Source organism: Macrobrachium nipponense, chromosome 8, assembly GCF_015104395.2.
Source record: "Macrobrachium nipponense isolate FS-2020 chromosome 8, ASM1510439v2, whole genome shotgun sequence".
In the NCBI taxonomy this organism is placed as follows: Eukaryota; Metazoa; Arthropoda; class Malacostraca; order Decapoda; family Palaemonidae; genus Macrobrachium; species Macrobrachium nipponense.
Window position 1 is genome coordinate 54580612 of NC_087203.1, and position 12321 is coordinate 54592932.

The 12321-nt window shown below is 39.3% G+C and overlaps 1 protein-coding gene across 2 annotated transcripts in view; it reads right to left on the reverse strand.

Annotated features, from left to right (window-relative positions):
- The window catches only part of LOC135222786 (transcription cofactor vestigial-like protein 3), a 111157-nt gene extending 108191 nt beyond the window's left edge, over positions 1 to 2966 (reverse strand). For both annotated transcript variants that reach the window (XM_064261058.1, XM_064261057.1), the window contains exon 1: positions 885 to 2966. In XM_064261058.1, coding sequence (XP_064117128.1) covers positions 885 to 992 — 108 coding nt within the window. In that variant the 5' untranslated portion in view covers positions 993 to 2966. The remainder of the gene's footprint in view (positions 1 to 884) is intronic.
- Positions 2967 to 12321: the final 9355 nt, after the last annotated feature.

Here is a 12321-nt window from a genome sequence, read left to right on the forward strand (position 1 = left end):
TAAAGTGTACTATGATCCTATTCATTCTATTGGTTGCAGTTTTAAAACCACTCGTGTAAATTAATTTCTTTTATCATCCAGGCCTTATTGCACTCTCTGAAATCACTTGTCAATGGCAAATACTAATGGATTTGTTAACATGAATGTAACAGTATTCATAATTTTAACCAATAAAGTCTTAATAATAATAATATATGTATATAGTATGTATATATATATATATATATATATATATATATATATATATATATATATATATATATATATATATATATATATATATATATATATATATATATATATATATACTATATATATATATATATATATATATATATATATATATATATATATATATATATATATAGTGAAGCCTTTGTCTGTCTCCCAGCGCTTGTAGAAGGAGGAGAAGGACGGGTATGTGGAAAGCTTTTGGAAAGTATGACACATATATAGCGACATTGATGAGAGGGAATATTTTGAACTCTGTAATTTTTTTCAAGTTACTCGCCATTTAGGTCATCTTGTAACTCTTGGAGTTTACTAATGGTAGTATGAAAGGCAAACTTTTATAGGAGATCGTTCATTATTATAAAAAGAATCGGGTCCATTTGCTAACATCGCCCAGTTGTTTCAGATCATGAAGATCTTGACGGCCTATTTTTGTTTTAAAACCAAGTCATTTTTCCCATCTGTATTATAATTTATCCGGCTGTACGAAACAAATGACATCACCATCAGGTGATCATTTTTGTGCATTGCGTGATTTTAGTTCTATGTTAAAAAAATTCATTTGTCACCATTTTTAGCATTGCTGGATTATAACTCCGTTGAACAATATAAAAAGAGGCGCTGAAATGATCTGCAGAAATGAATTTGATTACCTTGTCATAGTGATTGAGTGCCAAGGGCGTGGTGGGGCAGTAGGGGTTGGAGTGGCGCTGATAGGCCTGCAAATACGAAGCGTATCCTTGGTACATGACTCCGGCCATCCTCTCTCCAGCGGCCTTTTCTTACACCTTCTTCCTCCTACCCGCCAGTCGCCTGCTGCTGCTGCTGCTGCTGCTTCCGCCGCTGTGGCTGCAGAAGCAGAAGCCGTTGATGTCACGGCAGTCGTTCTGTCACGCTTAAAAGCCTCCTCTTCTTTTCGCGGTCGGCTGCACTTTCACACTTTCATTTAGTTTCCAGCTAAACTCAAAAACTGGGTGAGCTCCGCGGGTCGGCACTCCATTAGGACCACTGACGTCACATTTCTGATCAGAAGTCACCGACAACGAGATGCGTTCGCGCGTTGCACTGTCTTACCTACGTCTTTTCCACTAAGAACTCGCGCTTCTCCTCTCCTCCTTATCTATTATTATTATTCTCGGCAGGCCGAGTCAAGTCTCAATTGGCGGAAAGGTAACTGGAAGCTGTTGGACTGGTTCTCCGTCAAGTCCAAGAGATACCGCCACCTACCGGATCATCTTACCGTAGCTGGAGGGTGTCCCATTGTTTTATCGGCGGCTTCAATTAGCCAGGCCCGTCTTTGGAGGCAGGTTAGCACCCGCCCACTTGAAAGAGGTCCCACGACCAGGGTTCGCGCTCTTTCATCTGGATGTCGTCACCTTCGTCTTTCAGCGCCTCTTATCTTCACCTCTCCTGATGATGATAATGAGGATGATCGTGATGACCACGATAACAGTTTTCCGAGTTTTATTGACCTCGGCTTTTCCTTTAATGTGGCTGGTTTCGAATGATAGCGCACAAGATAATTATCTGTGATGAATCAATGCTCCGTTTAATACTTCCCTCGTTACCTCATTTTTTCAGGTTTCTTTTCTTTAATTTACCGCGATTAATTACCAGAGAAAATTTCGCTTTGTACAGAACGTCCAGATAGATTTTCGATCGCTTCTTTCTTGAGAGTAGCGTGCAAATTCTCCCGGAATGTATATCAGCGTGCACACACACACACACTCACAGACTGCAGCGCAATTCGTGTTTCCGGATGCTGACGGAGATCGGCCACGACAGGTTTTCGGAAGAGAACCCGCTGCGAATAATGGTATTTCTACACGTGTTTCACAGCGCCATCAGCACATTCGGCCTCAGGATCTGGTGAAGGGTCAGGTCAGCGATCAATCGTTTCTGGTGGAGAGGTAAGTGAGTAAGTACTAAGCCCGAAAGGTTAGGTAGCACACCTGAATGTTGTCCTGACACACTGACACCGGAAGATCGAATTTCCAGGAAGTTGAGTGACTGCCTTTCTTACTTAGTAAGTGTGTCCTCCCGCACAATGGGGATCGAAGATCAACTTTGTGCCGCGTTTCACACTTTGCCAGCGACTGACAATTGAGAGGAGAATATCGTTCAACTTCACGCTGTCATCGTGACACCTGTGACAACCATATCCGTGGCCGAGGGTTGAATATCGTCTATGCACGAAATCTACAAGTGGTTATAAGATCTGTACCCAGTCTCTCATAAACCTCGGTCATTTCTAACGGACAATTGACTCTGGATCTTAACAAACGTATCGGTTTGATTTCACTGATGATGCCAGAAATGACAAGCAAATTTGTTCACGCTCTTCTCTCACTAAGGTCGAGACGACGATCACACAATGCGTTCTTGCGCTGCTGCGCCTTTGTATGTCCATTGGTAAACGGTAGTATGCATGCAATTGACACCCACGCATCAATCTCTTTTAATTTCCTTCAATCAACTTGTTGCTCTTCCTCGGCCGCGTCAATGGAATGCCACGAGTTTTTTTCTCTTGTGTTGGAGGCGGCAGTGGAGGAGGGAGAGGAGTAGAAGGAGGAGGAAGAGGAGGAGGAGGAGGAGTAGGAGGAGGAGGAGGAAGAGGCAGTGGTGGGAGCAACGACGGCGGCAGCAGCTGAACCAGTCAATCACAGCGTATATGTAATTCTGGAGTGTATGTGTGCGTGTGGTGCGCGTACCAACGCTTCCGCGTAACGATCAGGCACCTGGATCAAGGGCCACTAATCTGCCCTGATAATGCCTATTATTATCTTCCTCTCCGACTATCCTCTTATCCAATAGTTTGAAGTCAATACCAGTCAACAGCCCCACTGTTCTTGCGTCGCCATGGCAACCCTATATCGGCCAATCAATAACCTGGATTCCAGATGGCGTGGGCGGAGCCTCAGGAAACTCCACCCTTATTTTCAAAGCTTCACCCGCCATTGGACGGCTGCTGCAAATGCTGCTTTGCGATAGGTCGTCGGCATCTTTGCTAGAGGGCGAAGGGGTCTGAAGGCCTTGATTGTGGTAATACATTTTGATTAGCTTATGAGGTCGAGACGGACCAAGAATGGTCCATTAGAGCGGCCATTTTGTAGACATTTCGGAATTTCCCCTCTCATAAAAGCTTTGTTGTCGTTACTTATTGCTCCATCATATCGTCCTCCCCCCTGCCGACCTTCCCATGCAACCACCCCCCCTTCCTATTGTCGCCGAGAATTGTGACTTGAAGTCGCCGAGGCTGTAGCGGTACATCAAGCTTTTCGAGGTCGGTGACGAGATCGGAGAACGAAGTCTTTCTTCAATATCCGCCTTTCTTCTCCACAGTGTATTTTCCCGACGGACGAACGCTGCGTGTTTTGTTGGGGGGGCGGGGGAGGGCGGTTATTTGCATTTCTCACGCTCAGGCCTCGAAATCTACTTGCTTTGGTCTTTCCTCACTTGTTGTCCGAACTGGAACGTTGTCTTGGTCTAGTTGTCGCCTCTCGCTCAAGAGCATCATTGAAGCGCGCGCCCCTCGCAGAATTTAGAGGCCTTCTTCCCCTGGAGGCAGAAACCTTCCCCATCTGAAGAAAAGAGCAGCAGAGAAATACCAGAAATGGAAACGTCAATGTAACCACAAGGATAAAAATCATATTCTTTTTTTTCTCCGGTGTGCAAACGGGACTGGCTAAGATTTTGCTAAATACCTTATTATTTGGCAAAGATGACCAGTCACACTCCTCTAATACTACTTATTACTGAGAAATGAATAATATGCTGGTTATGATCTTCTTTCGACTCCAGATCTATGACTGAGGATATCATTGGCCTTTGAATTCATGAACGCAAGTGATATCAGCTTTTTTAAATTGAAGTAGCTACCTCATGAACTACATCTTACTTTCCTGATCAGTAAAATATTTGATTTTCTTATTCCATACTGACCAATTTGTTTCATGCAATAAATAGAGTAATTTGTCTTTCTTTTGACACCAAAGGTTATTTTCGCCTAGTATAGAAAACCTACTGCTATGATACTAAATAATTCAGTATTACAATGCAACTTTTCCAGATTTATGATATAGGTATTCGCAATGCACTCATATATATATATATATATATATATATATATATTATATATATATATATATATATATATCTATATATATATATTTATATATATGTCTTTACTATAATGGTTATTCCAAATAAAAGTAAATTCTCTGAATTATGCGAAAGCACATGTATGAGTCATAATCTTCTCCAGAGATATTGTGGCTATCGTCTTTAGGAAGCCTTCCTCGTCGGTTTTTCTACCGAGATGAAAGTTTTGCAGCATTGTAGCAGAAGTTTTTGCGCCCAGCTTTGGAGGGAGTATACATTAGGCATTCGTGCAAATGTCAGGATTTTCGCAATTTTTTTTACAGCGAAAAGGTTTGGGTCATTTCATTCATCTGGAGTTGAGTTGACCCTGAAACTTCGTCGTAAAGGGTGAGCTGCCCACAAGTAGTTACCTGAAGGTAAGTAAACACGGCAGTGAAAGGATTCAGATATCTCTGAATAATGCTAAAATTAGTATCAAGAAATCGACACTTTAAATAATCTCTCTCTCTCTCTCTCTCTCTCTCTCTCTCTCTCTCTCTCTCTCTCTCTCTCATTTTTCCCTTCTATATTCCTCAAGAATCACTTTTTAGACTCTGGATGAAGTAAAATGATCTTGTTCATTTTTTGTCTCCCCTTTTCTCACCATAATTTTTCAACTCACCGGTTCGATACCGAATAAAGTTTGCCTCCAAAGCCGCCGCCGCGCCGCTCCCACCTCCTTTTTTTCCCACCTCTAGCCACACACAGCTACCCTGCCCCCTCGCCCCCTCCCATCTCCAAGATGGCCTGCCAAAGGGGACTCAAGGAATGCCGGCTCCTCTCACGGATTCTTCGCTCCTTATCGCAGGCAACCTTTGCAAAGCACTCGTCCGGCATCCTCAAAAACAGCTACCGAACCCTTTAATTTTCACGACACTGGATCACTTATAAGGCGGAGAAAATCGATGTGCATACATCTCCTCTCTCCGATCAACACCATCCCCCCACCATCGGCCTACCCCCACCACCCAACCTCAACCATCCAACTCCTCCACCAAACGATATTCAGTGGTATGTTCAATAACAGAAGTTGCTTCAATGATAGATCGGGAGAAACAGAGAAATATAAGTCTTCGGTAGTTAATATATATATATATATATATATATATATATATATATATATATATATATATATATATATATATATATATATCAATGTTTGTTCAGTTATGGTGATTGGGAAATTCGAATGGGTATCTATCTCAAAAGCTTGAAAATTTTTCTTTTAGTTCATTTATTCTATGTCTTTTTAAAAGCCAAACGGAAAACCATATGGATAAAATTTCTTTATATTTACGTAAGCACACGCACGCACGCACACACACATACACACACACACACACACACACATATATATATATATATATATATATATATAATATATATATATATATATATATATATGTATATATGTGTGTGTGTGTGTGTGTGTTCTCAAATGAAACTGAAATAGCATCTGAGTGGTTAAAGTTCGTAGTGAAAAAGCCAAAAGGAAAGAGAAAACTGGGCTTCCCTTCGGGAGTAACAATTCATGTCGTTGGAGAGGAATGGAATGAGCAAGGAATTCAGGTGTCGCAAGTGGAAAATTGACCAGCTCCAATTGCCAGATAGACTAGAAAGCAATATCTATGGAGTGGCTCGTCTACTGTGCGAACATTTGCGGGAATGTAGTATGTGGGTGGGTGTGTGTAAGTAGTAGGTAAGTCTTGTTTTGCGTGCACCTCCTGACTTCATTGATCTTCGGATGCAATCATTTCCTGTTCCTGAATGACTTTCACTCAGATATGTGGATTTCATTTGCATTTCCCAATCTTTATGATGCTGCTCATATACTTTACATGAGACCCCAAGTATCCATATCGCAGGAATGCTTCAAGCATGCAGAATATACAATAGAAACCAGTGTATGTCATATCGTTCCAAAGAACTTGGCATTAATTTGGAAATAAATGCTGATGATAACTTTGTGTTGGTGCTCCACGAGATACCGGACACCCCTTGAGACATATGATATTTCACCGGAGGTCTTTGTTCACAGAGGCTTCGATATGATGACTGCCTTTATTTAAACTCTGGTTTCATTCAAATGCTTTCATTTTTCCATTCCGTGACAGCAGTGTGTCATTTGCGCCTACAGATGGGTAAACACATCTGAGCAAATGCATATAGGAGAGAGACGGACAGAATGATATGCGTTGCGAGTGTGCACGATAGAAAGATAGGGAGACATCATGACGAAGAGACTTACGAGTGTGTAGGAAGAGAGACAGAGAGGGGAGAGGAAAAGTACGTGCATATGAGAGAAAGAGGGTGAGAGAGAGAGAGAGAGAGAGATCCTCATGGTCTCTCAGATCCAGTTGGTCCCCATTATTATGGAGGTTCCGCTTTAAGAAAATCAATGCTTAGAACGCCATCATGTTTTTCCGTTGTAAGAGCGACCGCCACTCAATAAACGCCCTCTATCCCAGCTCTGAGGGAAGAAGGGAACTGGATGATTATGTTAGGAAGGCAGGGGAAGTGAGATTAAAGTGGAGGATTATTTACATGAAATGCCTTTTGCACTGTAATCAAAGGTATGCCACTTGAACATGGCTAAAGTCAGTCACAGAGAGACAGACAAACAAAAAGACAGATGAGCCGCTTTGGATAAAGAAGAGCGGTGACAGAATAGAAAGATCATTCAAAAGATGAAACTAGACTATCGCAATAATAGTTTTCAATATTTATCACTGTAACCTCATCACTGAAACAAGCTTTCGGATTCTTCTCACTCACCCCTCAATCCACCGCCCACCCCGACCCCCCCCCCCCCCCCACCCAAACCCCCTCAATCAGTCTGTCTGTCTGTCTCTCTCTCTGTTGCGTGGTTTACTAAAGATAAGCCACCTGTTCTTCATTACTTTAATGAAATTAAAGGTACCTAGTCACTCAACGATCATTTCATTAAATATTGTTATTATAACCAGTTTTTTATTTGTGGGAAGGCGTGGTCTCCCGAAGCCGAATTATGCAGCATAATTATCATTTTCATTTCTTGCTGTACAAAAGTTCACAGCAATGAGAAATACGTCTATTCTCGTTACTGTTAACTTGATGTGCATTTTTAAATACATGTTACATAACTGCACGCAATTTATTCTATTCCTTAAAGTTAATTATATTCATATGTTAAAGATTGCATATGAATATATACAGTGGCACAAAATTATTCTCTTCTGTCAGTGTTCCGTGAATGTCTTACAGATTAACGAATTGATATATATAAAATATCAAAGACTAAAACTCAGAATTCTTCAAGAAATATTTCTAAAATACAAGATAACATTATATTTCTAAACCTCTATAACGTTAAACAGTTTCAGGTAGATAAAGTTTACTATTCTTGGTCATTCAAAATTCCCTATGATTGAACTATTGCAAATCCTAATTGCAAGGGTCAGGGTCCCTACTGACAAAATTAGTAGATATTAAATAGTGTCGAAAGGAGAAATTCTCTCAATAAATGTACCTGGAGGCGCTGAGTCTGACAGAAGATACGAGAGATGATGACATGCGAAGCGATCAGAGTTAAGAATTCAAGAAGGTCACGACGTGACTGACTCATCTCCAACAAAGTTCTCTTAACAAACTCACTTTTGTCTGCTTTTTTTCCCTTTTGAGGAACACTCGAAATAAGGGTGACACACAAATTAAAATTTTTGCATCACTTGTTGCCCTATTGGCCTGCTGTATCTTGAGAAATCAAAGTTCTAGAATTTTTATCGGTTTTTGGGCGTATGAATAATGAATATATCAATATGTATGATATGGCGTCATGTAATTATCTGGATGCAATCTTGGATAACGAGAAAGGATAAATACGCTAGGTATTTTGAATGCAATGACACGTTACAGAGAAAGAGGAGTTGGGTTTTTGATAAAGTGAAGCATTTGTTCGATGTGTAGATGGGAGAGCGATTAGTTTGATGTAAAAATGGTTCTAAGAGAGGGGCAAGTTATGCGTCTCCATGGCTGTTCTTGCGTGTGAGGAAAGCGTTGATTTTGAATGAGAGCGAGAGAAAGAAAAATGCTGAAACTATATAGATATACAATATGTGTAGTACGCAGTATGTCGTGTACAAAGGGTTGAAAACAATGTATGTAGTGCTGTACGTTAAGTTAGAAGGGTTGAAAAGTTGGAAATGGAGACCCAACGATATTAAGTAAAGATAAACATAAGGGAAATGATGGATCAGTGTGTTTGAAAGTGGCCGTCACAAGAGGAGAAATGCGGTAATGCGATGACAAGTGTTGCTGGAAAAGAATAGGGGGAGGAGGAGGAGGGGTAGGGGGAGGAGGACACCACAGCCACTTCATACTCAGGACGTCCTAGAGAGAGAGGGAGAGAGAGAGTTTCAAGGCATTCGACGTGATGATGATGAGTTTTTGTATTATTACGTGGAGCTGCATCGGGGATTCATCCCTGTTGAGTAGTTAAATAAGAGTTCCTGTCGTCTAGTTTATTTCTGAAAACAAACAAGGAAACAAACACACGCACACATATATTACATATATGCATATGTATATACATATATGTATGCATATATATATATATATATATATATATATATATATATATATATATATATATATATATATATATTTGTGTATGTATGTACTATATGTGTGTTTGTTTCTTCTTTCTTTCCAGAAATAAAAAAGATAACAGGAACTATCATTTTCACCATTTAACCATTTATATATATATATATATATATATATATATATATATATATATATATATATATATATATATATATATATATATATATATATATATATTTGTGTATGTATGTACTATGTGTGTTTGTTTCTTCATTTCTTTCCAGAAATAAAAAAGATAACAGGAACTATCATTTTCACCATTTAACCATTTTTATATATATATATATATATATATATATATATATGTATATATATATATATATATATATATATATATATATATACATGGGTGTGTGTGCGTGCGCGTGCGGGTGTTTATTTAAGTATGTATATGTATATGTTATATAAGTGTATATGTATATATATATATATATATATACATACAAGTATACATGCATATTTGCGTGTGTGTGCGCGCTTAAGCATGAGCTTCCATTCAGATAAATTTCAGATTGCATATGGTGCACTTGTGTACACCAGTTTATGTATTTTAACATATGTTTGAAGTTTAGTATAGGAGGCTGTCAGTTTTCGCGCGGTTTTGTCTATTTATTTGTTGACAAAGTAAAGTAAAAAATCTTGTCAAGAAAAAGAAGAAGGATTTATCTCCCACTTGTGTTCCATTGCCTTGCCTCGCCATCAGTCTGGTTTACTTTCAGTCTTCCAGTGAACTGTGTGAGTTGAAATATTTTAACGTTAAAACTTTGGTATTTATGCAAATCTGTGTTTCTTCTTGGTTTTACAGAGCTTAAGAAATTTTATAGAAGCAACTCGCTTCACATCTTTCAGGAACATTGTTGTTTGTTTCCCAGATTGTTGTATTATGTTTGGGTATTGTTCACTAAATTGAGTCAACTACTGTTTTGTCTGATTTCTCGATTTTCATTTGTTAATATTATGGAGCGTATGTTCGTTTCCTGATTCCGTGTATATTTCTGCATTTTGTGTGTGTTTGTGTGTCTGTGTGTGTGTGAGAGAGAGAGAGAGAATGCCTATCTGCTTTGTATAAACATTTAACTTTATTATCATTTGCCACTTGCATTTTAATTCGGTTCTTTTTGGACTCTTTCTTTCTCCTGTTTTCCTGCCAGCCATCGACATTCCTGGCAGAGATGTGGACATCACGAAGAACATCATTCCCTTGTTCAGTGGACGTCACCCTCCAACCGACGTCAGAAAAGCTACAACTTCAGTATCTTGATGGCCACAGTCTCTCTCTCTCTCTCTCTCTCTCTCTCTCTCTCTCTCTCTCTCTCTCTCTCTCTCTCTCTCAAACAGACGCATGTCTAACACTTTTTCACAAATACGTTTTATTGTCGTCTAACTCCTCTTATCACTACCATTTGCATGGTGATGAACCTTGTCAGAGATACGCTTGGTGTTGTTGATGTTAAAGGGGGAGAGGGTGTGGGTGGCGATAATGGGGTGATATTAATGGGTTGGCTTCGTGAAGGTAATATCAAACAAAGAGAAATGAACCTCAGAGTTTCTTTTTTTTTTTTCTTCTTTTTTTTTGTGAAAAAGATGTTCGCATCTTTTTATACTTACTAAGGATGAGCTCATCATGTCTCACGAGTAGTTTCAGGAACTGAGTACAACATTTACCCCATTCATTCATGATTAGTTCACAAAATATGTAAATAATCCTCTGTAACCTTCACCCAAGGATCGCACTTCCTCTGACGGGCGCACTGATGGCTGTAAAATAAACCGCGATGAGCAACGTCGACTTTTGCGGATTTATGTAGAAAGAGTGAAGGAGTCTCCGTCGCTGGACAGAGCTCTCCCTCCGCCTGTGAGTGGGAGAGAAGAACACCGACTGTGTCGCTGATATCGGTCGTTGCTTTGCCGGGGCGTTTGTCAGATGCGAGGCTTCGATGGGCATATTTCCATGTCTCTCCGTTCACTCATAAAATCGTCGCCTCGATGCCCTCGAGCTGCCCTGAACAACGAACGACCTCGGGCTCACTACGTTTCTGTCCTACAGGAGATGAGTTAACAATTGCACTCTTTACCTGATGGGTTATTAAATAGCTGATTTATTGATGAAAAGCCTCACCATCTAATCTATTTATCGAAGACGAACCTTATCCCATCAACTTACATACTAAATTCTTTTATCTATTTCACTGATGTACAAAAATTTCATCCAACTCATTTGAGATTACACTTCAAGTGAGGGTCGGTCTGCATCTGTTCTGCCTCTCTCCTTAGCAGAGTAACTCACAATTCTTCATTAGTCTGTGCAAAAACTTCCTCTCAGAATTCAACAACAAAAATCTACTCCTTAAAGAGATTATTATTATTATTATTATTATTATTATTATTATTATTATTATTATTATTATTATTATTATTATTATTATTATTATTATAATGTAGTATTCGAATGTTATAAAAGTTCATACTATAGCTATAAGAAGATTTTTAGGTCTTTAGCCATAACGCTTCCCCAAAAAATATTACGGAATAGGTGAGAAAATACAGCACACAAAATTTGTGAATATGAGAAATAGACCTTATATACACGAATATATATATATATATCTATATATATATATATATATATTATATATATATTATATAATATATATATATATAAAGAAAAAAGTTTATTGCGTTTTCCACAATGTTTCCTTCAAAGGGTTCTCCTGGTGACATAATATGAGTACGAGCTTTATCTTTTGAAATACGCCCGGGGAAAATCTCTTCTTCCGTCCGCATAAAAAATTTAATGAAGAAACCTCTTTACATAACTTTGATGCCGAGAATATTAGCGACGTATAACGAGCTGTGATAAGCGGAACGCTTCGGAATGCGAAAGGATTTTGGTTCTGACGATAAATAGAAGTTCACTTCGAAGTCGCCTTCTAGTGGACGATTCCGGCTACTTTTCCAATGTTGATTATTACCTGTGGCGGAATTTGTGAGAATTATTCCAACAGCTCTCAGATATCATCTCCTTTTAATATTCTTTCGTTTTCTTTGCCTTTATTCCTCAGGGATTCCTCCATGTGATATTAAGCTTTTCGGGCTGAAGTTGCCAGCCACGTCCTCGTCTCTTCTCTGGCTGCGGCCACTTCAGTCGACTAACTACCAGGTACAAAGTCAACTGAGAACCAATAGATTTTTCGGGGATGCTAACCTGTCCTCTCTCTCTCTCTCTCTCTCTCTCTCTCTCTCTCTCTCTCTCTCTCAAGTACAACGAATCTTGTGACCACTGGCGATATTTCTTTTGGTAATTTT